A 25829-nucleotide genomic window follows, 5' to 3' on the forward strand; every position below is an offset into this window, starting at 1 on the left:
AAAGAATGATTGTGGACCTTTAGGGCAGGAAATGACCTACAGGGTCATCCAAGTCATCTTAGACCAACTCCTCCTTATAACAAATGGAGAAACTGAGGCCTAGAGAAAGGGTGAGCTACATCCATGGTCACGCAGCAGTGTCATGCCATCTGAGTGCTCATACTCCATGAATGCAGATGCTGTCTTAAAGAGTGGGTTTTGGATTGCAGCATTTCAGTAACTCTTCCCTTAGCCTGAACCCTCCTCTTTAAGAGTCAAGTGTACATTGCATCCCTAACCAGGAAAAGGCCTGTCTGGAAACAAATGCATGAGCAGCCCAGGTGCTGCCCTGGGGGAGGGTGACTGAGCAGGCTGACTGTCATGGTCGGACATGTATGGGAAAAATGGGCACCAAGAAAAGATGTCCATAGATGTGAATAATCCGCATCGTAGGTACACCCAGACAGGACCTGGCAACCTCTCAAAGCAGTGTGGGCACAACTGCAGAAAGCCAGGCACCAGACAGCACTTCCTGGAGTCCATACCTCCATGCAATCCTATGGAAAGAGAAATAGGGGAAGTTCTCTGAGTAACTGGATGTGAGTGCTCCAGATTGCCCTCTAGAGAGTCCAGGCTGAATTAAAGTGGAGCTGGATTCGATGCTTGAAAATGAATTCTGTGCTTACTTTCCTCCTGGGTCTTGTGTCCTGACTTCTCCCATTGATCAACCTCTTGAGACACGTGGGCATGAGGATGGGGGCCAGGAGGTAACAGCAGCCCAGGGCGCTTGCCTTGACTCCTTTGGTTTCTCGTGACTCATGATGATCTCCTTCCCCCCAGACTCACACATGCACACTCACACTCAGACACACCCACACACACTGACACATACTCTCATGCATGCTCACTCTGCCATTGTCTTTCTCACTAGCTCCCAGTGCAGCACAGGAACCTAACAATAGTGTTTTCACGCCGTGAGCCCTGTTAACTGGCAAAGCCGGCTCGTTGTCTCTGGTTTAAAGGAAGAGTGGGCTTGAGGTGGAGGAAGGTGGAGGGGATGGTCATGTGACTCAAGCCTAGGGCCAGTGGCAGGAGGGACTCAAGATCTGTTTTTAAGGATGACATGTCAGCATCTTAACTGGGGCATCCAGCAAGCAGACATCCCTCGTTAAGACCTTAATCCAGGATTAAGAAAAGGTCACTTACCTCTGCAAAGAGGTGATTTGCAGAGGGGCTTAGTGTCTCCTAATATCCTAGAGTGGGTAGAGGAGTGTAAGCCAGAGTGTGGTCACTGGCCTGTCCTAGGGGCCAGGACTCTAGAAATTCCAGGGTGGTACTGAATTCTCTGAGCCTCAGTTTGGCCTTTCTCTTAAACTTTAGCAATGTGTCTTGTCTCCTGTTCACACACATTCTTTGGTGGTAATTAGTACGTGTCTTCAGTTGGAAAGGGACTCTGGAAAAGACTTGGAGACAGATTTGCCTGCAGGAGTTTTATTGGGAAGTGCTGTTGGGAGCAAAGCTATAAGCAAGTGAGGGAATCAGGATTGGGCTGAGGGAGAAGTTCAACTCTCATGCACCTGCTTTAGCCAATTCCATAAAAAATTCTAGAGCTGAGATTGCTCTGCAGGGTTATCCCAAATTGAGGCAAAGGACAGGTTTTGGTATCCTCTCCTGGACTAGTTATTGGATGTGGTCTGTCCTCAGGGAGGGGCGTTTTTTTGGGCGAGGCTGCTTCCTTTAATCCAGGGCAGGGCCCAGAAAGAGACTCAGCTGTAACCCATCAGCAGCTATTACTCCAGGCAGCTGGGGAGATGAGTACTTCATTCTGGAAAGGAGTATCATGCCCAGGCGAAACCTCTACACTACATGGGATGGGGACTCTACAGTGTTGTACTTTGCCTTGCATCTGTTCATTCTCACAGTCACCCTTTTATAGAGCAGGTATCATCTCCCCTTGACAGAGGGGACTTCTACTGAGGCAGAGCCACATGTGGAAGGTCAGAGGGTAGCTAGGGGCAGACCATGCCCAAAACTTGGTGGCTTGCAGTGGTGGAAAGAACATAGGACTTTGTTGTATATGTGATTATTTAGTCTCTTTCCATGGTAAACCTGGGATTGTGGGCAAATTAAATTACTCTAATTTGCATAATTAAGGCAAATTAGATCCATGCCCATGTTTTAAAGGTCTCCAGCCCCATTTGTAGCCACCTGTTGGTAGTTTCTTTGTTCATGGCCTTCCTTTTTGGGCAGTTATGGTTGCCTATAAAGAGGACAACTTGCCTTAGGATATTCCCCAGTAGGTGAGACTCTGAGTCCTGCCCTTGAGCAGTTCCACCCATCATCCTTCTCAATTTTTCACTTTCATTTCCCTATGCCTCTCTGCAGCCCCTGGGCTCCATGTATACATGCTCCTACTCCACTGACTTCCATAGAATCGTGATTACAGATTATTTAATTTATCCTCATTTTCCCCAATCTCATTTTTTTCCTCCCCGGGAATCGACTCCATTTCCTTGCCCAGTCCTTTCCACACATGAGGCTTAATGTCCTGATCACACATGGGGCCCTGTGCGTTCTCCTCTGGAGAAGAACACTTTTAGAGTCTGCCATCCTGTGTAGATCCTTGCTTGTGGCCATTCAACACTCTAATGCTGAAAATCTAGAAAAAGGAGGGACTTTTCTCCCCTTTTTAGTATATCCCAGAATATCACCAAATTTACCTACACAAAGTTGTCTTCTCTTTCTTTTTCTTTTTAATTTTTTATTTTTTTGAGATGGAATCTTGCTCTGTCACCCAGGCTGGAGCACAGTGGCACAATCTCGGCTCACTGCAGCCTCCAATTCTCCTGCCTCAGCCTCCTGAGTAGCTGGGATTACAGGGGTGCATCACGACGCCCAGCTAATTTTTGTATTTTTAGTAGAGACGGGGTTTCACCATGCTGGCCAGGCTGTTCTCGAACTCCTGACCTCTCAAAATGCTGAGATTACAGGCGTGAGCCACTGTGCTCAGCCTGTCTTCTCTTTCAAAGACAGCAATTTTCAAAACCAAAAAGATTATAGTAAATGTAGTCAGGTTGAATTAAAACCCAAAGATCAAAGGAAAGGTAACATGGGAGGATTTGATCCTTCTAAATTTGTCTATTTCTCTCGTCCCAGATGAATGACATCTCGTTATACTGAATAAAGTTGCCGATGTGCTCATAATCTGACTCAATTTTCTCTTCCATGAAATTGGAATAATAAGATTAAAGGAGATATGACCCACTGTCCCCTTCATAAAGTACCTACAACAAGGCCTGGCAATACCTTCTCAATGAGTGTTAGCTCTTTTTATGTGGGAAATTATTAAACAAGAGGAAGGATATCTTGGATTAAAGAAAATTTTAATATCTAGGAAATATAGATCACTAGTCTATGTTTTCTAAAGTTATTTTGATACTAAATTACTAGAGAATTAGGTGAAAATAGTATAGACCAATGATTCCTAAATATTGCCACATATTTCAATCACTTGGAGATCCTTCAAAAGCTCTGATACCTGGTTCCCATCCCCAGACATTCTTGTTTAGTTGGTTATGTAAAAACTCTGAGATGATTCTGAAGTGCAGCAAAGTTTAGGGACCACTAGTATAGATCATTTGGTGAATTTGTAGTTGAAGCTGGCTGAAGATGTAGATTTGCTTGTAGTGAACATTTAGAAAAGAAAAAGGTAATACCCAGGAGCCAGTTATTCTATTTGGATAAGATTAAAAGAAAATTGGAAAAGAGAATTGGTGTGCATGGTGAAATGGGGTTTAACTAATGTGTAGAAGGAGACCTACCCCTAGTAAGCTCTGCTCCCAGTCAGCTAAGGGCTAAGTGTGTTTATTCTGCTGGGCTGCATTTTGTCCCAGGGAAGGCTTTCATATGTATCCATGTGTACATGATAAAATTTGACTTAAAGGGTGGGTACCTGATTGAGTGGCAATGTTGGTTGCTAAAGGGTGAATGTTGTGTTGGAGCCATCTGAATCCTCAGCTTCCTCTCCCTTCAACCTCCTGGCCATTTCTTGCTTTAAGTTTTAATTACGTAGACATCACTGCTCCTCATGAGAGAGATGCAGTATTAATGAGAGGTTTTGGGTTACAGCTGGGTCAGAGGCAATCAATATATCCATTTGGACACCCCCGACCCAGCTTCCACGGATTAGAGTCTGAGTTGGGGAACTCGGAGCGGACAGAGTGGACATCTGTGGAACATCAATTCTCTTCCATTAATGGCTCATAATGCACAGACTATATCCTAAGCATTAATTCAGGAAAGAGTTATTTAATAGGGTCTCTAGAGTCCCTGACGGCCAGTGTATATCAACTCGTTTATAATTCAAGGACTGAGTTAAAAGATCTTTAATGACCCTTCCCATTAAAAAAACTTTGGTCAGATGTTGACCTCTTTGGCTAACAATCTAGCTTTTTTCCTCTTCCAAACTTCCTGACAGACTGTCTATATACCCTCTGTTTCCTTGACCCTCTTTCAGTCTCAGGGCAGCCAGTTGTTTGGGGCAGCACTGCAGAATCTTGGAGACAAATTATCTTGGAGACAAATCCTGGTTTCTCTGTTTACTCTGTGTGTGATCTCGGAAAATTCATCAGTCACTGAGATGCCTCAGTTTCCTCTTCCATAAAGTAGGGTCAATGGATAAAAGGAAGGAATACATATTAAATGTATAAAATCCCTACCTGGCTCATAGTATACTTTAAATGCTTTTAGCCATTTTATTGGAGGAATAACTTGAGGAAGGGATGATGTCCTACTCATCTGAGTTTCTTTTTGCTCATCCATGTAGTAGTGTATCAGTGAGGGTCCCATAAGACAGAAACCACACCAATAATTTGAACAGGGAAAATTTAATATTAAGAATCATTGGCTGGGTGCAGTGGCTCATGCATATAATTCCAGCACTTGGGCTGCCAAGGTGGGAGGATCGCTTGAGCCCAGGAGTTTGAGAGCAGCCTGGGCAACATAGGGAGACCCCATGTTTACAAAAAAAAAAAAAAAAAAGAAACAAAATGCCGGACATGATGGTGTGTGCCTGTAGCCCCAGCTATTCTGGAGGCTGAGGTGGGAGGATTGCTTGAGCCCAGAAGGTTGACGCTGCAGTGAGCCGAGATCGCGCCACTGCACTCCAGCCACGGCAACAGAAAGAGACCCTGTCTCAAGAAAGAATGATAAAAGAATCATTAACAAGTAAAAACATGGAAAGTCTCTGAAGAATGGAGGTATAACAGATGCCTCTTGTTATAACAGATGTAGGGAGCAGCTCCTAGGATTGAGCCACTCACTCACTGAAGGACAAACTTCTAAGAAGGCTCCCTGCACCTCCTCCAAACCCAAGGCTAAAATTCAGAACTTACTGGAGAGGGTGTGGCCATGGCCCAGTGTATGGCACGGAGGCTCTAGAGGTTCTGGGGACTGGGGCACATAAGCTGGAAACTGCCCATTATGGTATCAGTGAAACTCATTGGGAGGCTGGTGACTTCTGCAGAAAAGCACCAGAACAAAAAAGGGCAACCCCTTCCAGTGTCTGTCTAGCGCCCTCTACTGACAAGATATGACATTGTGCCAGCCGGCAAAGAAGAAACCTTGACAGGGCACAGCTCCAGCATCACAAGGCAGGGAAAAGAAGGGTGGATTTGCAGCTGAGGGGCAATACATGGATACGTAGCCTGAGTAGGAACAATGGAACTTACCTTGAAGGGTTGTTTTGAGGGTTAAATGCAATATTATAACAAGCACCTTTTGCCTAGTAGATGTTTATTTATGGAAGTAGCACGGTATGGTGAAAAGATGGATTTTATTATAATTTTTTGAGACAGAGTCTCACTCTGTCACCCAGGCTGGGGTGCAATGGTGCAATCTTGGCACACTGCAATCTCTGCCTCCTGGGTTCAAGCAATTCTCCTGCCTCAGCCTCCCAAGTAGCTGGGATTACAGATGCCTGCCACCACACCTGGCTAATTTTTTGTATCTTTAGTAGAGATGGGGTTTCACCATGTTGGCCAGGCTGGTCTTGAACTCCTGATCTCAGGTGATGCACCTGCCTCAGCCTTCCAAAGTGCTGGGATTACAGATGTGAGCCACTGTGCCCAGTGGAAAAGATGGATTTTTAGAAATAACTGTGTGATCATGGGTAAGTAAAGTATAGCTTTCTGATACTCAGTTTTCTCATCAGTTTGATAGAATACGTTTTTTTTAAGCAGAGTTTCAGTCTTGTTACTCAGCTGGAGCACAATGGCACGATCTCGGCTCACCGCAATCTCCATCTCCTGGGTTCCAGTGATTCTTCTGCCTCAGCCCCCTGAGTAGTTGGGATTACAGGCACCCACCACCACGGCTGGCTAATTTTTGTATTTTTAGTAAAGACAGGGTTTCACCATGTTGCCCAGCCTGGTCTTGAACTCCTGACCTCAGGTGATCCACCTGCCTCGGCCTCCCAAAGTGCTAGGATTACAGGCATGAGCCACTGCATCTGGCCTGAAATAAGTTTTATAAAAGGATAAAAGGCATAAAAGCATTTACCCCTGTGCCTGCAATAGTGAATTCTCAGTAACTTGTCGATCCCTGTTTCTCTTCTTCTTTGTATCCCACACACTTCAGAAATCTCCTAAATGACTGTGCTTCAGAAAAGCACTTGTGATTTGGATGATAGTTTTAAAACAGTGAGGTTCGGTCAGGCGCGGTGGCTGACGCCTGTAATCCCAGCACTTTGGGAGGCCGAGATGGGCGGATCCTGAGGTCAGGAGATCGAGACCATCCTGGCTAACATGGTGAAACCCCGTCTCTACTAAAAATACAAAAAAAAAAAAAAAAAAAAAAAGCCGGGCGTGATGGAAGGTGCCTGTAGTCCCAGCTACTAGGGAGGCTGAGGCAGGAGAATGGCATGAACTCGGGAGGTGGAGCTTGCAGTGAGCCAAGATCGCACCACTGCACTCCAGCCCGGGCGACAGAGGGAGACTCCATCTCAAAAAAAAAAAAAAAAAAAAAATGAGGTTCACTTTTGCCTATCATTCTCCATGATTCAACAAATTCAGATTTACATAACTGTTTGAAGTGCTACTCTGTAAAAGTTTTTAAATTTTATTTTATTAGAATGCAGGTAGGGTTCAGAGATGTAAGATCTTAGCCTTTATTGTCAATGTCTCCCATGCATGTCAACAAAAATTATCAAACACAGGAAGTGAATAAAATACTGTGTAGACACTGACCCTCTTTATATAAAATGTGATTGATCAGGTCTGGGTTGAATGGATTGGTTCAGTTGGATTTGCAGGTGTATCTTTTTTTTTTTTTTTTTTTTGAGATGGAGTCTCGCTCTGTCGCCCAGGCTGGAGTGCAGTGGCGCAATCTTGGCTCACTGCAAGCTCCGCCTCCCGGGTTCACGCGATTCTCCTGCCTTAGCCTCTCCGAGTAGCTGGGACTATAGGCACCCGCCACCACACCCGGCTAATTTTTTTGTATTTTTAGTAGAGACGGGGTTTCACCGTGGTCTCGATCTCCTGACCTCGTGATCCGCCCTCCTTGGCCTCCCAAAGTGCTGGGATTACAAGCGTGAGCCACCGCGCCCGGCTTGCAGGTGTATCTTAACTTCTCTTTCTTAGCCCTGATTCCTCTAGGGTGGTCTCCGGAAAGTGCTTTTGACACTGCACAGGACTCTCAGAAACCTCTTTTCCTTTAAAAAATAGAAGATAGTGTCAGTTTTCTGTATCTCTGAAGGAAAAGTTTAATTCAGAGAAAGGTACCCACTTTTACCTCCATTTCCTAAATTCATTTACAGAAAAGCAGCTTGGGAATTTAGGCACCAAATAGCTGTGAAAGTGTGGAGATTGAGTCCAGAGGCATAAGTCCTGTTGGCTTTGTTAGGATTGCAGCATGTACCTGCTCTTGGATCAGCTGGTCACCCCAGTGTTTGTGCTGTCCTTTCAAGAAGGACAAGGGCAGAAAGTATGAGTGCCTCTGTGCAAAATTATAAACACCATTAGGATAAAAAGGCCCATGCCTTCCTAATGGCATGTCGGTAGCCCCTTCTTTTCACACGCAATGTAATGGTTCAGAGTAGGACTTGGGTAAGGCAGATGGGGTTTCAGATACAGGCTCTACTACTTAATAACCATGTACTATAGGCAAGTTATTAAACTTTCTACCTCTTCGTTTTGTCATCTGAGAAATGGGAATAATAAGTAGTATCCATTTCATATACTGTTGATATAATTCAGTGAAATAATTCTTGTCAGGGGTTTAGCAAATTGCACTGCACATAGATAGTACTCTTCTGCTATCATCAGGATAGTTTTGGTTTTATTATAGCTCAAGTGAAACGCTTCTCATCATGAAAGGCTTGTATTCTTTAACAGTAGACACAGTCCAGATTCCCTGATTTGCTTGTTTTGTTACTTTTGTATTATTTAATGTGTCCATTTTGAGGGGAGCAGGCAAATAACAATTTGGTGACCGAAGAAATACCACACACATGCTTCGTGCATCTTAAGGAACTGAGATCTTTCTTGTATGCAAACTCAAGGCTTCTGAATATCTGTCTCAAAACTAGAAGATATTTTTCACTGTGTTTTTCAACAGTAGCTATTGTTTTTGACCAGTATTGATTATAGTAGCTTTAGTTTACTGGACAGATACATACTATGTGTCAGATGCAGTGAGAAGTAGGTTGCATGTATTTACGTCATTTAATCCTCACACTTTTCATTAAGATCGGAAACTTAGTGAAGCTAACTTTTCAAAGAGCACAGAAGAAGTAATTGATAGGACTAACATTTGAAGTTGTATTTGTCTAGTCCCTGACATACGATTTTAACCCATTGTATTTAATATAAGCCATGAAAATACTAACAGTGTAAGCCTATATACAGCTGTACATTTTATAGTGAAAGAAGGAAAGTCCCTTCAAAATTAGCACAACTTGTTCAAAGTTACACAGTAAGTGAGTGGGGAAGTTAGGACTAGGACTCTGGCCACTTGATTCCACCAATCCCTGTGTCTATGCCTTAATGGAGGAAAGGACATTCAGTGCAACTTTTTTTTTTTTTTTAAATGCAGAGTCTTGCTCTGTCGCCCTGGCTGGAGTGCAGTGGTGCGATCATGGCTCACAGCAACCTCTGCCTCCTAGGTTCAAGAGATTCTCCTGCCTCAGCCTCCCGAGTAGCTGGGATTACAGGTGTGTGCCACCATGCCTGGCTAATTTTTGTATTTTTAGTAGAGATGGGGTTTCACCACGTTGGCCAGGCTGGTCTAAAACTCCTGAGCTCAACTGATCCACCCACCTCTCCCTCCCAAACTGCTGAGATTACAGGCATAAGCCACCACGCCCAGCCCAAAGATATTTACTGAATATGTGTGTACCCAGTACTCCTACATGCTGGAGGGACATGAAAGAAAAAATAGCCTACGATCTTCTCAGGGATGTAAAACCAACAGAGGACAACAGAATCTGCAATTAAGTTCTAAATGTGTACTATAAGGGCGGGGCAGGAGAGGTACCCAACGGTTCTTGGGTGCTTTCACATGCTTTTCTTGACTTCATCATCTTTTCAACAGTACAAAGGAGGAAATATGTAGTATTAGCATTTTCAGATGAAGAAACTGAGTCTGAGATGAGAGTAGGTGGGTGACCAGCAAGCAGTGCAACTCAGCTTTGGTTCCAGATCTGATTCTAGTCCAAGATCTTTCTATGGATTAACAGAGAAGAGCCAGATAGGCATTTCAGAAGAGGTCGGACTTGAGCCAGACAAGGAGTGATGGCTGAAATCGGGGCATTGCCAATATACCTTTCTTTGGAGCTGGGATTCCTCTAGGTAACGGAGGTAGGGCCAGACAGCCCAGACCTGTCTGCTTCCCAGATACTGTGAGGCCGCTGTTCTATCAACGGGCTGCAGACACAAGCAATCTTGGAAAGACTTCATGATGAGCCTGCAGGGGCTGGCCCTCCCAGAATGAGACATTTTGCCAACAGATGCCCAAGAAATATTAGCTCTCAGCATGAGTTTGAGCAGGATGCAGGTGACATCAATGGATTATAATTACTATTCACCTTCAGCATGTTTTCCTATGCAGCTGCGGTGGACAGACAAAACTGTCTTTTTGGAAGATTCAAAGCATGAGAATGCATAAGCCAAACATTTGCTGTTCAGGGTGGTCCTGGAATAGCAATGTGGGCATCGCCTGGGGATTTGTTAGAAAGGCTGACTTTTGGGTGGTCCCCTAGACCTGCTGTATCAGAATCTGTGGGTGAAGAAGATTCTTAGGGGATTAAAGTTTCCCAGGCACCAAGCTAACCATCATCATTGTTAGTGTTGTCGGTTTTGTGCTACATCCCTCAAGAGATAACAGTGGTTCTCAAATAGTTGGGGTGTAAGGCAATTGGTTAATCGCCATGGGTCTAGAGGCAGGTGATCTGGATTCCCAGCTCTGCCTCTTTCTTGCATAGGACCTTCACTTTTCCAGGACTCAATTTCCAGATCCACTAGACAGGTCAGTATTTAGGTGATTGTGGTGGGAATGAAATGATTGAATGTAGGCAAAATGCTTTGTAAGCCATGAATGACTTTCAAAATATTATTAATATCGTTGCTGAATAGAATACCTCGCACTGCCAGAACTTTCCTCTGGGGGCTGTCTGAGTACTAATACTGCATTTCGGTGAATGGACAGAGAAAAAAAACACTTTTAAGAGGTGCAGCTTAGAATTAGAAGACCCAGGCGACTCTGCCTTGCCACGAATGTAAGTGCTTTCCCTCAGTGTTACTCTTGCCGCCTGTGAGAGCCTGACCTGCCGGAGAGGCGAGCATCCTGGAAGTCTGGGAGCAGCTACACTGAAGAGGCCCTCGGCCATCTTTTCTTGCGGAGTATGGCCTCAGTGCTGGCCTCCTCTCTTCCTCTACTCCCAGGGCTCGGGCCGTGAGAGCAGCCGTCATCCTTTGAAGGATGCATGACTCTCTTTAGAGCCAGGCACCTGCGTTTTTATTTAGTGTCACCTCCTTGATACAGGTCGACCTAGTGGGCAGCACCTGGGAAATAATTGGTGGCAGCGAAGGGAGCAGAGTCTCCGGGGAACATGGTCTTGTGTTTTGTCGGATTGAGGGTGAAGAGGAAATAACCCCCCCCGCAGCCCCAGCGGCTGTGTCCTCCACGCTGGCATGAATAATTGAGCGCCGGCAAGCTGACTGCACCAAAGAGTTGCATTATGTAAACCGGCAGGCGACGCGTGTGCGTGTGTGCGCGTGTGCGCGTGTGCGTGTGTGCGTGTCTGCGCGCAAGAGGGGTGCGTGTCTAAGTGTGTCTGTGCGCCTGTGCGCTTGCGTGCCTGAGCTCAGAACAGCTGTCTGTTGAGGGAGTCAGAGGGAGAGAGAGAAAGGGAGCCAGGGAGAGAGAGAGGGACTTCTGTAAGGCGGCACGACCACACCAAATAACAGCCGCAGAGGGAGGTGGGGGAGAGGGAAATAAAGGGGAGTCATGCTTAAAATGCCACAGCGGTGTGAAACAGCAGAGCAAAGAAGCGCCCCCAGCTTCTGAGAGCCCTGGCCCGAGTCCCCTCCCCCGTTAGAAACAGGGCTTTGGGATGGTCATGGAGGTGAGTGCCCTCCAGCCTCCTCAGGGCCCCCGCTCCCCGCCCCTGCCCCCCACTGCCCAATGCATGAATGAATGAGTTCCTCTCTGCACTGCACTCTGCTACTGTTCCTACCTAATGGCTTCCAGGTTAGTGCTAACTTGTGCTGACGCCTGGTGCGCGCGCGCGTGTGTGTGTGTGTGTGTGTGTGTGTGCGTCTTTGTTTCCTCGTGGGATTTTTTGGAAGAGGTGGCTCTGTCCTGGGGTCAGAATGGGGCCCTGGGGGCTGTGGTGAAGACCTGTCTTTCTGGTTGTGTGCTTTTCTCATCTGACGCAGGCTGCTCAGAGCTGCCAGGAACACAAACCTTTCAAGGCAGAGTAAATCCGGAGTCCATGTTGTTTGCTTCTGTTTTCTGTTCTGGGGATCCTAAAGCAGCCAGTGTGACATCATGCTGCAGAGATGCCACCTTCTTTTCCCTCCCTAGCCTTTTCTCTTCTCCTCTATAGTAGCACTGCTAGAGCTGAGCTCTGGATCACGGAGGGGTGGCCCTGGGGTGGGCTGGAGGGAGAGGCTGGGTTGAGGGTGATGATGGTCTCCTTGTCCAGCAAGACTTATTCAGGACCCTCTAACTTGGAGAAAGGAGGGCAGAGGAATGACTTAGTGGCACAATGCATCATGGAGAACTGGCCGAGAGCTTCTGGGGGAGGTGTGGACAGGCCATGTGCTCCTGTTCCCCACCTGCTGGCTTCCCTCTGCAGTGCCTCCCGGCGGGGGGCCGGGGCGGGGGGGGGGGGGGGGGTAGGAGCTGGCCAGAGCTGTGGTCAGGAAGATATGGACAGACACTGCTTATCCTACAGGGAGTGGGCCATGGGACAGATGGATCTGGCCAGCAGAAGGAGAGGATGAGAGGGGAAGTTGATAGCTCTCATCTCAGAGAAATAAAGGGATTTGTTTATTCTTTGGCTTAGCCAGCATTTGGCGCAGAGATTTGCCATGTATTTTGAGAAAATAGCTACCCAGTGGCTGGGCCTTACTCCCCCTCACCTCCTTGCATTGTTAGTTATTTGCTTGATTTAGGAAGTAGAGGGCTGGGGGAGGACTTGGAGCTTGCTCTCTCCCCGGGGCCTCAGCCAAGAGCTCAGGCAGGGCTAGAGAAAGCCATCTTTGCCTCTTCTCTGATACTTGCTAGCACACTCTGCTCCGGGGAGACCCCCTCGCTCCTCTACCTCCTGCCTCTCCTCCCTCCGCAGCTGACCTTGAATGGTGGTCATATTTCTAGCCTTTGCCTTGGATAGCACTCGGCAGGTTAGAGAAGTTTGGAACCAAGATGAAAAAAGCTGGCCTTGGAAGAAGGGTAAGGGAAAGGGATGTTTTTGGGAGTCACCTGTAGCAAGAGACTGATAATGTCAAGGCCATGATTAAAAAGTAGTGCCCAGTGAGGATTGGGGGTGGGTGGGGAGTGGAGAATCAGCTAGTCCGGTTACCTCTGTAGGCATTTAAGCAGCTGCAAAACAATCACTTGTGGAAAGAATGAAGGAATAAAAGCTGTCATCACCTAGAAGAAAAACTCCTGGCTGGGTGTGCTGGCTCATGCCCGTAATCCCAGCACTTTGGGAGCTGAGGTGGGAGGATCGCTTGAGCCTAGGAGTTCAAGACCAGCCTGGGCAACATAGCGAGACCCTGCCTCTATTTAATAATAATTTTTTTTTTAAAGCCTAAAACTAAACACCTCCCACTCCCCCTCCCTGCTTCTTTCTTTTCTGGCCCTACAAATTTCTTCTGCTGACAGGAGCAAGCCTGCAGCCCTTTCTCCCAATGGTTGAGACGCAGGCACCCTCCCCTTGACCTTTTCAAGGTCTTTTCTGTTTAGACCAGAGGCCAGCAGACTGTTTTGGTACAAAGCCAGATAGTCAATACTGGGGGCCTTGTGGGCCGGGCTGTCTCAGCTACTCAATTCTGCTTTGCACAGTAGAAACAGTCGTGGACAATTTATGAACGAACGAGCATGGCTGTGTTCCCAATAAAACTTTTATTTATGGACTCTGAAATATGGATTTCCTATCATTTTCACATGTCACAAAATATTCTCCAGATGTTTTTCAGCCACTTAAAAATGCAAACACTATTCTTGTGTCCAGATAAGAGACTCTCAAGGTCTCTGGTTTTGCATCTGGCCTAGAGATCCTCATATAAACACTCAGAATTATAGTGTAACCTGAGTTGGGGTAAAATTGTTCATCCTTCTGCCGAAACTTGGATTTGTCTAATTGGGGGAAGTGGTGGGGGTGTTTGCTTCTTGGAGGGATATGCACCCCACTTAGCCTACAGGATAAGATTGAAGCACTATACCCAGAGACTCATAAAGGAACAGTGAGCAATTTCTTGATACTTTTGATTCAGAAAATGACTGAAAATATATGTTTGCATTATCATTCCCAAAGCAGGTGAAGTGATGATTCTGCTCTATTCTGAGCTGCTCAGGCCACTTCTCTGCAGTATTACAGCTATGTCTGGGCATCTGGGCTTCATAGTTAAGAAAGTTGAGATCACCTGGACTCCATTCAGAGGAGACGGAGCCCAATCACTGGCTAAGGGAGCCATCGCCATGTTAATGTGACAGTCCAGCAGGTCCCGAGAAGGCATGAGAGCCACGTGAAAATGTCATGTGGAGGAGAAATTAGATTTGTTCTATGGCTCACAAGGGAGTAGGATGGGACCTCTGGTAGGAAGCCACAGGAAACAGTTTGAGCTTAAAATAAAAACTATCAGAGCTGTCCCAAGGTGCAATGAGTTATACATCAATTAGTGACTGGCCCTTGAGAGGTAAAGATTGGGTGGGGATGTTGTAGGAGAAGTGATTTTTTAACTTCGGAGAATAGGTTTGAGGAAGTAGAATTGTTTCACCCAAAGAAAGGAGGATAGAAACAGGGGAAGGGTTATAACTGATGAACTGACCTGCAGTCTAGGATAGCTGGAATAAAAGAAAATGGGATTAAGTGCAATAGAACAGAGGGTTTTTTCTTTTCTTTTCTTTTCTTTTTTTTTTTTTTTTTTTTTTTTTTCTTTTCTTTTCTTTTCTTTTTTTTTTTTTTTTTTTTTTTTTTGAGGCAAGGCCTCACTCTGTCACTCACGCTGGAGCGCAATGGCATGATGTCGGCTCACTGCAACCTCTGTCTCCAGGGCTCAAGCAATCCTCCCACCTCAGCCTCCCAAGTAGCTGGGATTACAGGCGTGAGCCACCACACCTGGCTAATTTTAAGAACATTTTTTAATTTTCTTAAAAGTACAGTAGAGACCAGCTCTTACTATATTGCCCAGGCTGGGCTTTTTCTTTTTAAAATCATAAATAACTTCCTGATGATAGCAGGAGACAATGAGAAGGGTGGCAAGGGAAAGCCCTGGGATTTCGTACCATGAATGTATTTTAAATTAGACTAAAGCCTCTCTTGGTTGACGGGCATCTGCTTGAAGCCAGCAGCAGGACCGACCTCTTACAGTTTTCTCTATTCTAAAATTTCTGACTTTAACATGTGGTCATTCTTTGGTATGCTTCGGTTTGAGTTATAGCAGAAAAATAAATCAGAACCAGGTTTGAATCCCAGTGGTCAGGCAGAGATTAGCCATCCTGGTAGGCCAGTGAGGTCAGGGGAGGAGCGATATAAGGGGCAGGGCATGTGGCGTGTCACAACTTCTCCCCCACCTGCACAGCCTTAGTCCCACTGCCTCTCGAGGAACACTGAGCTGACAGTACCATAGCAACCTCTGGCGCTGAGGTGATGTGGCTCTGGCCAGAGAAAAGGCTGGTGATGCTGAGTTAACTGTGGCCCAGACTGCCTGGATTTTGTTTCTGGATGCTTTGCCTAATTTAGATCTGAGTCCTTCTGTCTCAGAGATGCTGCTGCTCTCAGTTCTTCACAGTATATTCTCTATATGTTCTTTGTCATCCTCCTCCATGTCCTTGTGGGGGTTAGGCAGCATCCACTCTTGTTCTTGCATAATAAAAGCGGAAGCTCAGAGAGGAGTGATTTGTCCCCAGATCAGACATGAGGAAGACCTGAGTCAGGAAGGCCACCTAACTCCTGGGGGCCATTCCTCAGTTTCCTGGCCTGTCTCCCTTGACGAGTGGTGATGGGAGATACTGCACGGTGTTAGTTCATTACATGTCTGTGTCTTCCATCAGACTGTGAGTTTCTTAGAGTCAGGGACAGTATCCCCAATGCCTAAACCTTTACCTGGCATGGGCATAGAACATGGTCCTCACCAACTGTTTGACGGGTGGCTGGATGGATCCTGCACGAATTCCTTTTGGTTTTAGTAGCAGCATTTCTCTTGCTGAGGATGGGGGAGGGGCCCTTGATGAGCAAACACAGGAGAAGCTGGAAGTTCTATTCAGTTGAACTCCTTGCCTTGTTCCAGTGGTCTTGGCCTCCCAGTGGATTGGAAATCTCTTGAGGAAAGGGCTTCGTGGGAGAGTTTAGCGCCTTTCTGCTTTCACAAGTTTCTATTCCCTTGAACGTTTGGGCTTCTGAAATACTTTGGGTGGGATTGTACTTAAGAGTTGACTGAGATTGTTAGAGGCAAGTTTATTATATACTTTTATTAATGTAATTTCATATTTTATTTTATTTTGAGAAAGGGTCTCTGTTGACTAGGCTGAAGTGTAGTGGTGTGACCATAGCTCACTGCAACCTTGAATTCCTGGGCTCAGGTGATCTTACTGCCCCAACCTCTGAATAGCTGGGACTATAGGCATCTGCCACCACGCCTGGCTAATTCTTTTTTTTTTTTTTTTTTTTTTTTAGAGACGAGGTCTTGCTTTGCTGCCCAGGCTGGCCTTAAAGTCCTGGCCTCAAGCAATCCTCCCACCTTGGCCTCCCAAAGTGCTGGGATTACAGGCATGAGCCACTGCAACTGGCCATAGAGGCGATTTTGAAAGTATTAAATTCTTACTGTGTGCCCAATATCACATTTAATATCATGTGGATACAAACAACTGTGACACTGTTGCTGTCCTATTGGGCCCTCAGGATGAATATGTAATACAAAGTTAGAGGTGCTCCAAAATTCTCGCTTAATGACATTGAGTCAGCAAAGTTAGGTTAATTTCTAAAGACTATTAAAATCAAAGAGATTTGGACAGATAATGATCGCTGAGAGTCATGGGGGAATGAGGACTGTGGCACATAAGAGTGCCATTAGAGCTGCCCCAACATGTAAGCAGCTGGCCAGTGGGAGCTCTGTCAGTGGAGATCTGAAGCAGAGGCCTGGTGGCTGTTGTCAGGGCCATTGCAGAGGGAGCCCTGCACCTAGTGGGAGGATGGATTACATGACCACTATGGGCTCCTTCCAAACTACAGACTATTGTAGATCAGCTCAGCCAACACCCAGCCTGTGAACCCAGCAGGACTGTCCCCTAAATGTTAGGCATTTGTTCTGCTTTGAACAATCTCAGGAAAAGGAAATTGTACAACACCAGTAAGTTCTTATGTTTGATTTTAGTATCTTCTGCTTTATCTTAAGTCTTTATTGTCCCAGCTCTGTGGATGTAGGAACTAGCTGAATATATGCCTAGCCACAATCTGTACTCTCATCCCGTGTCTTTGCCATGTGGAAAGGACTGAATTTAGGAACAGGATTCAGTTTCTTAACTGGGAATTCACATTCCACTGCTAATCCTGTTTCACTCCATGAGCAATTATAGGAAGCTCTTTACTTTTGGGATGCACGGTCTAATTAGGTTTATTCTTTAAAGGATTCTTACTCCAGGAAAATAGGTTGTGATCATGCAACAGACTAAAAACACAGGTGCACAGAAAGAAAAAGTGATTTTCTCAAGGGCACCAATCAGCTCAGGATTTTAAATCAGGTACCCTGATGTCTAGACAGAGTGACAAGGCTAGCAGAGAGTCTGGAAGTGATGTCATATTTTAGTTTTCATGGACCCAAGAGCCAGAAAAAGGACTAAAAGGCTGGCCTTTTAAAAAAGGCAGATTTGGGGCCAGGTTTATAAAGACATGTCTATCAGAGTGGCTGAACGATGGAATGTATGGCTTTAAGAAGATCCTACTTTTTGGCCAGGCGCGGTGGCTCACGCCTGTAATCCCAGCACTTTGGGAGGACGAGGCAGGCAGATCACGAGGTCAGGAGATCCAAGACCATCCTGGCTAACATGGTGAAACCCCGTCTCTACTAAAAATACAAAAAAATTAGCCGGGCATGGTGGCGGGCGCCTGTAGCCCCAGCTACTCCGGAGGCTGAGGCAGGAGAATAGTGTGAACTCAGGAGGCAGAGCTTGCAGTGAGCCAAGATCGCGCCACTGCACTCCAGCCTAGGAGACAGAGCGAGACTCTGTCGCAAAAAAAAAAAAAAAGAAAAAGAAAAAAGAAAGAAGATCCCACTTTTTAAAATTCATGGACTATATATCTGCAACCCCAGTATGTGCCAGTCATTTTGCTGGAGGTACTGGCGAAGCACACATACACATGGCCCCAGCTCCCATGGAGTGCTCAGCCTGGTAGTAAGCAATGAAACAGCAACAACAACACAAGACAATTTCCGCTCCTATAAGGGCAGCGAAGAGAAACAGGGCCACGTGGTAATGATTGCCTGGGCTTAGGAAGGCCACTTTACATGGAGTGGCCCTTCAAGAAAGTCTGCTCTGAGGAGGTGACATTTGAGCTTTGATCTGAAGGCTGAAAAGGAACCAGCATTCAAAATTTTAGAGTAAGAGTTCCAGGCGGTGGGACCAACAAGTGCCAATATCCTAGGTGAACTGGGTTTGCTCAAGAAAAAGAAAGGTCCAGGGAGGCTAGAATAAAATGAGGGAGGAAATGGTGCAAGACAAGTTGAGGAAACAGTTGGATTCTATAAGAAGTTGGATAGCTGGTCATTAAATCCTTCTCTTAGGGGAGATGAACCTTCTCCCCAGCAGCTTCGGAGGAGGAAGCAGAATGGATTTACTGCAGATGAGCCCTTTGGGTAAAGTGATTTATGTCTGATTTCTGACACTGGTTCTGTAGCATTATCAGTGTTTTCAAAGATGGTTATAATTTGTTCCTCTTTGAAATATCCATTGAGATAACAGGAACTCTTGCTTTTTTCTCCTTGGCTCTGGCAGGACCCAAACAAACTTATTTTGTTTTTGTAGGAAGGGGGAAAAGTGGGTCAGGCTGTTTTGTCATTTCAGGCATGGAGTCCTGGTTCTATTGCAGGGCCTTGTCTCCATGGAAATGAAAAATAGTGTTTGTCATGCCTGTTCCTGGATTGAATTCCAAACTCTGGACTGAACAGAAGCTGCAGGAAAGCCAGGCAGCAGGGGGGAGTGGGATGGATGGAGACTCCAGCCATGGTGATGAAGGACCTCTTCTCCTTGGCCTGAGCAGGAAAAGCAAACAACCTTTGCCCAGGTCCAGCTCTTCCTATCACCTCTCTGGACTGAGAACGCCAGTGGAAGGGTAACTGAAGTGCTACTTTTCTCTACTTCGCCAAAAACTTTCCATGGACTTTGCCCTTATGTTAATTAGTCAATTAATAAATTCATCAACAACCGAAGTCACTGCTCAGACTTTCCCTTGCACCAAGTAATTCCTTCCAGGCTTGAGGAGATCCCTAATGAGACTGTGTCTAGGTATTAAATTAGCTGGCTGCAAATGTTTTGGATGGGCTGTCCCACCTTTAAATTTCTTTGTAAAAATTTTTTAAAGTTTTGGGTTTTTTTTAATAACTTAAATATTTATACAAGACAGGGAAGGAGGAATCAGTAAGTGGGGCTTGTTGCCCATAAGAAGTGCCCTGAATTATCTACACAGTATTTACAGAGATAGGGCATGTGAGGGGCGGAGTGCAGAAGGAGGTAGGGAATGGGCCGTGTGGACACTGAGTGAATGTTTGGATGGCCCACAGTGGCTGGTTCATGAGCCTGGAGAATTGTCAGGCTTCCATTTGTAAGGTGTCTCTACCAGTGGTCTGAACCTGGCAACAGTCCAGTTCCACCTTTGGTCCAAATTTCGGGCAGACCCTGTCTCTGAACACCTTGTATACTTCACCCAAGATCCCAATTTGGAAAGGCCTCCAGGAATCTCCGCAATTTTCCCAAATGGAGGAGAGGGGACAAGAGGTTCATTTCTGTCAAAATGTTGCCCTTGCAGCAGGTAGGGAAGGTCCATTCTGTGTCAGATCTGCAGATGGCATCTGTAGGAACTGTGACAGGGAAGAAAGGTGTTAGCTTGGGAGCCCTTTCCCTTTCTGTCCCTTGCTGAAATGCAACCTGCTGCTAAATCTAGGCCAACGTGTGGCACGCCTGGACCAGGCTGAGACTCTGCTTTAGTGTAAGTTTGGGAAGAGAACTTCTATGCTGTGGGGAAAAAAATACATCTCTTCTCAAAGCTGTTCTGGTTCCTTCTTTCAAACAGGTAATCACAGCTTGATTTTCTCCCCTAGAAAGGGAACTGGACCCGGTTGCAGTTATCACCAGGTTTAGATGCCAGTGATAGGCACACAGAGAGCAGGTTCCAGGCATGGCCACAGGGAACTCTTCTTAGAACAGTGCGGGTCTTATGCTTTTGAACCCCAGCCCCATCCAGCATCCTGAAAAGCATGTGTGTGGGGAAGGGGAGGCACTGAGATTGGCACTGTTAGGCACCTGAGTCTGAGCTGTGAAGGGGAAGAACCATCCTGCTGTCTGTTAACTCCTTGGTGGACAGTTGTGTCATCTCTCTGGACCTTTTGTATTCATAGCAGTGAGAGGGTTGGACCTGAAAGGCCCTTTCAGCTCTCTTTCTGAATCAGTCAAATCTCCTGAGAACTTGGGACTGTGGGTTTATTTTCATGAGTGAAAGGAGCTGAGACCAGGAACTTCAGGGGGTTATGACAAGGAGTGAAGCAAGCCTTACCAGGTCACTACTAGTGACTTGGTAGTTTGCTATCTAAGGAGGAGGATCCAAGGGGAATTGGGAACCCTGCTGGCATTTGTGATTTGGGCTATTCACTCCCCGCTACAAGGTTCTGGTTGGGTCTGCCCTTCCCACCTGCCATGACATGGGCACAGAATGTAGACTCTAGCAAGTGACTAGCGATAATACATGGACACAGAATGTAGACTCTAGCAAGTGACTAGCGATAATACAGAAAGAACAACCGTCTTCATGGAGTCCTCATAGACTCTGAATTTGGAACTGGTTTAGTGGGGCAGACCTACAAATGGAGGCATTTGCAGGCAGCATGTAAATTTCATGCAAATGTTATACAAATACACGTGTGGCTCTCCTCTCTCAGCCACTTGAGCATGTGCTATGGGAAAATTCAAAGGGGAGCTGGCTAATTCGTATGGATATTTGCAGTGGCATTATAAAGAACTGAGAAGGATTATTAATGAAACTTTGGAATCAGCATGGGGATAGGACGTGTGTAACTGGAAAACAGGATAGTCTTCTCTTAGGAATTAGGGGCTAGTCATCAGCGTTTACCCCATGCTACAAACAGCAGGGACAGAGGAGGTGCTTGTGATATGGCTGTGGGCCTTCGCGCCAATGGTAATTGTTAGGCTCCTACATCAAAAGGTGATGTCCCATCGGGTTCTGCCTACACCTCGTCATCTCCACGTCAGATTCTTCCACATTAGCAACTCCTATGACAAGCTCAAATGATTTTACTATTCCAGCAGGTCCACCTACCTGGTGGACACTGCACACTGTTATACCTGGAGTTGTAAAAAGGTCTCTGTCACTTGGGGCAGATATGTCACTCACTCCTTGATACTTAAGAGATAGTTTCTTGGGAGTGTAGTGGTTCTCAAACTTCAGAGTGCTTCAGAATCAACCGTGATACTTATTTTGAAATGCAGATTCCTAAGGCCATCCACTGGAAATTTTCATTTATTGGGAGGGTGGTATCAGGTTAAGGCTGGGATTCTGCATGTTAAGGAAGTATTCTTTGTGTTCCTGCTTCCTACTATGGGAAGTGACACTTGGGAACATCAAAGCCTCTGAGGAAACCGGACAAGGATATTTACTCCACATTTTACAGAGAGGAACAAGAGTCTTTCTTTTTTTCTTTTCTTTTTTTTTTTTGAGATGGAGTCTTGCTCTGTCACCCAGGCTAGAGTGCAGTAGCACAATCTCGGCTCCCTGAAACCTCCACCTCCTAGGTTCAACTGATTGTCTTGCCTCAGCCTCCTGAGTAGCTGGGATTACAGGTGTGCACCACCACGCCCAGCTAATTTTTGTATTTTCAGTAGAGATGGGGTTTCACCATGTTGGTCAGGCTGGTCTCAAACTCCTGATCTCAAGTGATCCACCTGCCTCGGCCTCCCAAAATTCTGGGATTACAGGTGTGAGCCACGGCACGCAGCCAAGAGCCTTCTTAATAATAGCAGCAGCTCAAAAATATTTATGGAGCGTACCAAGCACTGTGCTAAATATTTTACTTAGGTTATTTCATTTAACACAGTAGTCCTATGAGATAGGTGTTTGTATCTCTCATTACCAGTGCTCCTGGCACTGAGATGATTACAGCCATACATTTGATCGTCTAGGTCACTGTAGGGCTGGGCTTAGAAGAAACAATGAAGTCAACACTTCATTGCAGTGTCCATGTGTGGGGAGGGGGGCTGACAGTCTGATTGGGAATGTGCCAGGGCTGGGGCAGCCAGGGTGTGCACTGCAGAGGGAAGCAGGAAGGAGCAGCTGCAGTCCAAGCAGGTGGAGGCACCGGGGGCCAGAGAGACAGGTACATATTTTGCAATATCTGGGGCAGAAATGATTTTCTCTGAAGGCAAACAAGTTAACTCAAGTGATGAACACCGGAACACCAACTAACTATTCTGCTTTACTCAGGATTCTGAAAAATGCATGTGTAGCATCAGGGAGCTGGCTTGCTGACAAGGTCTGCCTTGTGCCCGCAGGACCACACCAGGGATAAGGATGAGGAAGAAAGCCAAGCAAAGTGGTGTAGCGGCCATCGTGTCTGAGATGGGCGGGCGGCGGGGAGGGTGAGGGTGGGGGCAGGGATGCTGCAGAGAGTCACTGAAGAAAGCCTGAAGAGTCCTCATCCTCTTTCTCTACTTCCCTTTTCTCAAGGACATCAGCTAGACCTAACTATAGGAGGTAGGATCAAACCATAGGTAGCATGAGATACTGTGATCAGACTTTAGGGAGCACTGTTTGCTAAGAAGGTAACCAGGGGAGGAGAGCAATAATAGCCTGTGTTGCCGGTCTTAAAAAGAGGGGAGATGGGGAAATGAATGAATGACCTCTGGGGCCCCTGCCATGGCTTAAAGGTGGCTGGTGGGGGTCTTAGAGGACCTATTATGAATGAGAGCTGATGATTACAGGAATCTCTAAAACATCAGCTTGAGCATGTTATAGCTGGTGACTCATGGTTTCTGTCAATGTTCCATATATCCCATGCTATTTTATGCCTTTTCACCCTTGTTCATGCTGTCCGCCACCCCGAACATTCTCTTCTCTCCTACCGTGCCCTCCTTGAACCCCATACCCTTCACCTGGCTAACTCCAACACATTTTCTGAATCTAGCTCAAGTGCCACATCCTCAAGGCAGCATTTCTTGTTTTCCTTTATTCCCTTCTGTCATCCCACTTATTGATTATATTAACATGGGAAGAATAGGCCTCTAGCTCTTCCTGACTAGAAATGTCCCAAGCACACAGATCCTTTCTCATTCACCAAAATGAACTTGAATGCCTCGCATATGTCAGGTGGTCAGGAAATATCTGTGGAACTGAAGAGCCAGATCCAAAGTCATATCACCTTGTCTAGGTACTTAACCCCCCTAGACTTAGGTTTCTTACATGTGAAGTTGAGAGCTGAATATACTAACCTTAAGGGAGGGAGTCTTAGTCCCATAGCCCATCTAACACCAGTCTTCCTTCCATCCCTACAGCATATGTAAGGTCTTTTTTATTTTTAGCTCTTAAATCCCAAGATTTTGAAATATAATGCAATCCTGTTATTTATAATGATGGCAGGGTTAGATGAATGGCACATTATAAAGTTTGTTTGAAACATTATGTTATGTTATATATGTTATGTGTTAGAAGATACTCAGGAATTGGTTTTATTTGCTCAGCAGGACATCCAAATCTATGGGATAATGGGTTACCTCGTAAGAGTTTCAGGACTCTAGCAAGTTTAGTGCTGACTTTGCTGACTTAGAACTAGAACTGCAAACATTTCTTCTTTTCTAGAGAAGGATCAGAGTGGAGGTAGAGCACCGGGTGGAGACACCTAAGGGGTATATGTGGGCTTAGTCTGGAAGTGTAGATGTCCATCAGGTGATTGGAGGGAGGGAGGGAGAGAGAGAGAGATTGCTGAGACATGGAAGAGTGAGTGTGCATGGCAAAAGGATCTGCAGACAGACCCCAATGGCTGGGGCAGAGGCGCAGGTAGGCCCCGATGGCTGGGGCAGGGGCGCAGGTAGACCCCGATGGCTGGGGCAGGGGCGCAGGTAGGCCCCGATGGCTGGGGCAGAGGCGCAGGTAGGCCCCGATGGCTGGGGCAGAGGCACAGGTAGGCCCCGATGGCTGGGGCAGAGGTGCACTGGAAAGGTAGCCAGTTTTGGGGTTCTCAGAGGTAGGTTGAGTGAGATAATTGAGGAACGTATAGTCTAGAGTTCAGGTTTTATTCCACAGAGGGTGGGAAATTATAGGGGTCTTTAATCATCAAAAAGGATGAAAAAAATGCTAAATCCTCTTTTTAGAAAGTTCACTTTGACAGGAAAAGAGAGAATGGATTGAAGCCTGGAGGCAGGAAGTTGATTCCTTCTTTCTTTGTACTCACCCAGCTACCCACTGTCTTTCCATCTGTCTATCTTTCTATCCACCCGGCAAACAAACGCGATTGAATGCCTGCTTCTGAGAATGAGCTTGACAGTCAGATAGGCCTGTGTTTGAAAGTTTGAAATCTTGCCCTGCCTCCCATCCATCTGTGTGACTTTGGGTGAATTAATCTGTCAAGAATCCAAATTATCACCTGAAAAATGGGACTAATGATACTATTTGTTGCAACTTCATGGGTTTGTTGGGGGGATTAAACAAAATAATATTTAATAAGTACTCGGTGCTGTACCAGGAGCTCATGAACACTCAATAATGTTTAGCTATTTTCATGAATATTAGCAGGTTGAAGGTACAGATTTGGGAGCCATCTTGATATTCGGGATTGGTAAAGCCAAGGGTGTGAAGACTGTCAGTAGGATGGGATTCAGTTCAGTGGAACACATGCCACTTACAGAGCCCTGCTGGGCCGTGTGGGGCGTGCAGAGGGCTGAGCCTCCAGGAGTTTGTAGGTCCTTCATACCAGGCTATGTGCATTCAGTGCTTTAGTCAGCTCCAAGGTGGAGATTTACAAAAGCTTTTTGGAGCAAGTGGGATTTGAGATGGGTCTTGAAGAATGAACAGGAAAAAAAAAAAGTAATGAGCAGGACTCCAGCAGGGAGATGTGGAGGAAAAGAAAAAGAATGAGCAGGACTCCAGCAGCAAGATGCGGAGGGCAAGGGCTCTTTAGGCTCAAGTAGTGAGTCGTATGGGAGTTTGGAGTCAGGAGAAAGAGCATGTATATTAAGGGAATTGGGGGAAAGTGTATAGGTGTGGAATATGCAAGCTCTTTAAGAGCATATAAGGAGAGAAAAAGCATAGAGGTGTCATTTACTTTTAGCAGAGAACCTTAGATTCCATTTTGAGGATTTGGGACTTTAATGTGGGAGCTAGTAGAGCACAGTGAGATGTTGGGCTTGTATTTAGAAAGATTAATGACACAGCTGTGAGTGAGTAGGAAGAGGAAAAGGAGGCAGAGAAGACCACTCAACCGGCTATTTATTGGAAGAAGGTGAGCAGAATTCCTTGAACCTGAACCGGGGCCCTGGGGAAGGAAGGGAAGGATGAGGTAAAAAGCTTTGTAGAAATAGAACTGATGGAATTCAGTGACTCATTTTTTTGTGGAGTGAGATGGAAGAGAGGGGTCTGCAGCCTGAGAAACCTGGTAATGAAACTGCCATTGAGAATGGGCAGTCGTGGGAGGAGGTCTGGGAGGACAGATGTCCAGCTCTGTGTTCAGTGTGGGGCACTCACAAGACATTGTCTGGAGGAAGCATCCACCTAGCAGCAGGTTGTTGGGTCAGGCTAACGACTGTGACCAGGGCGAGAAGCAGGTAGAGGAGTCTTTGCCTGGTTGAAGTTAGAGAAAGCTGGACACGGCCAGGGAGGTGACAGACTCACCTTTAGGGAAGGATTAATTTCG

At 46.1% G+C, this 25829-nt stretch overlaps 1 protein-coding gene across 18 annotated transcripts in view; it reads left to right on the forward strand.

Moving 5' to 3' along the window:
* Window positions 1-25829, forward strand: part of GRAMD1B (GRAM domain containing 1B) — a 274598-nt gene that overhangs the window by 194702 nt on the left and 54067 nt on the right. The window contains exon 1 of one of the 18 annotated variants that reach the window (XM_058446831.1): window positions 10491-11599. The exons of 13 other annotated variants lie outside the window; for them this stretch is intronic. Coding sequence is in view for 2 of the 5 variants with exons in the window: in XM_058446826.1 (XP_058302809.1) it covers window positions 18825-19030 (206 nt within the window). In the remaining 3 variants the exon portion in view is untranslated. Of the gene's footprint in view, window positions 1-10490; window positions 11725-12497; window positions 12931-16387; window positions 19031-22595; window positions 25419-25829 lie in introns of those variants that run through there. 4 more of the 18 variants (XM_032167763.2, XM_058446832.1, XM_058446826.1 and 1 more) reach the window with 4 other exon arrangements.

Source organism: Hylobates moloch, unplaced genomic scaffold, assembly GCF_009828535.3.
Source record: "Hylobates moloch isolate HMO894 unplaced genomic scaffold, HMol_V3 SCAFFOLD_11, whole genome shotgun sequence".
Classification (NCBI taxonomy): Eukaryota; Metazoa; Chordata; class Mammalia; order Primates; family Hylobatidae; genus Hylobates; species Hylobates moloch.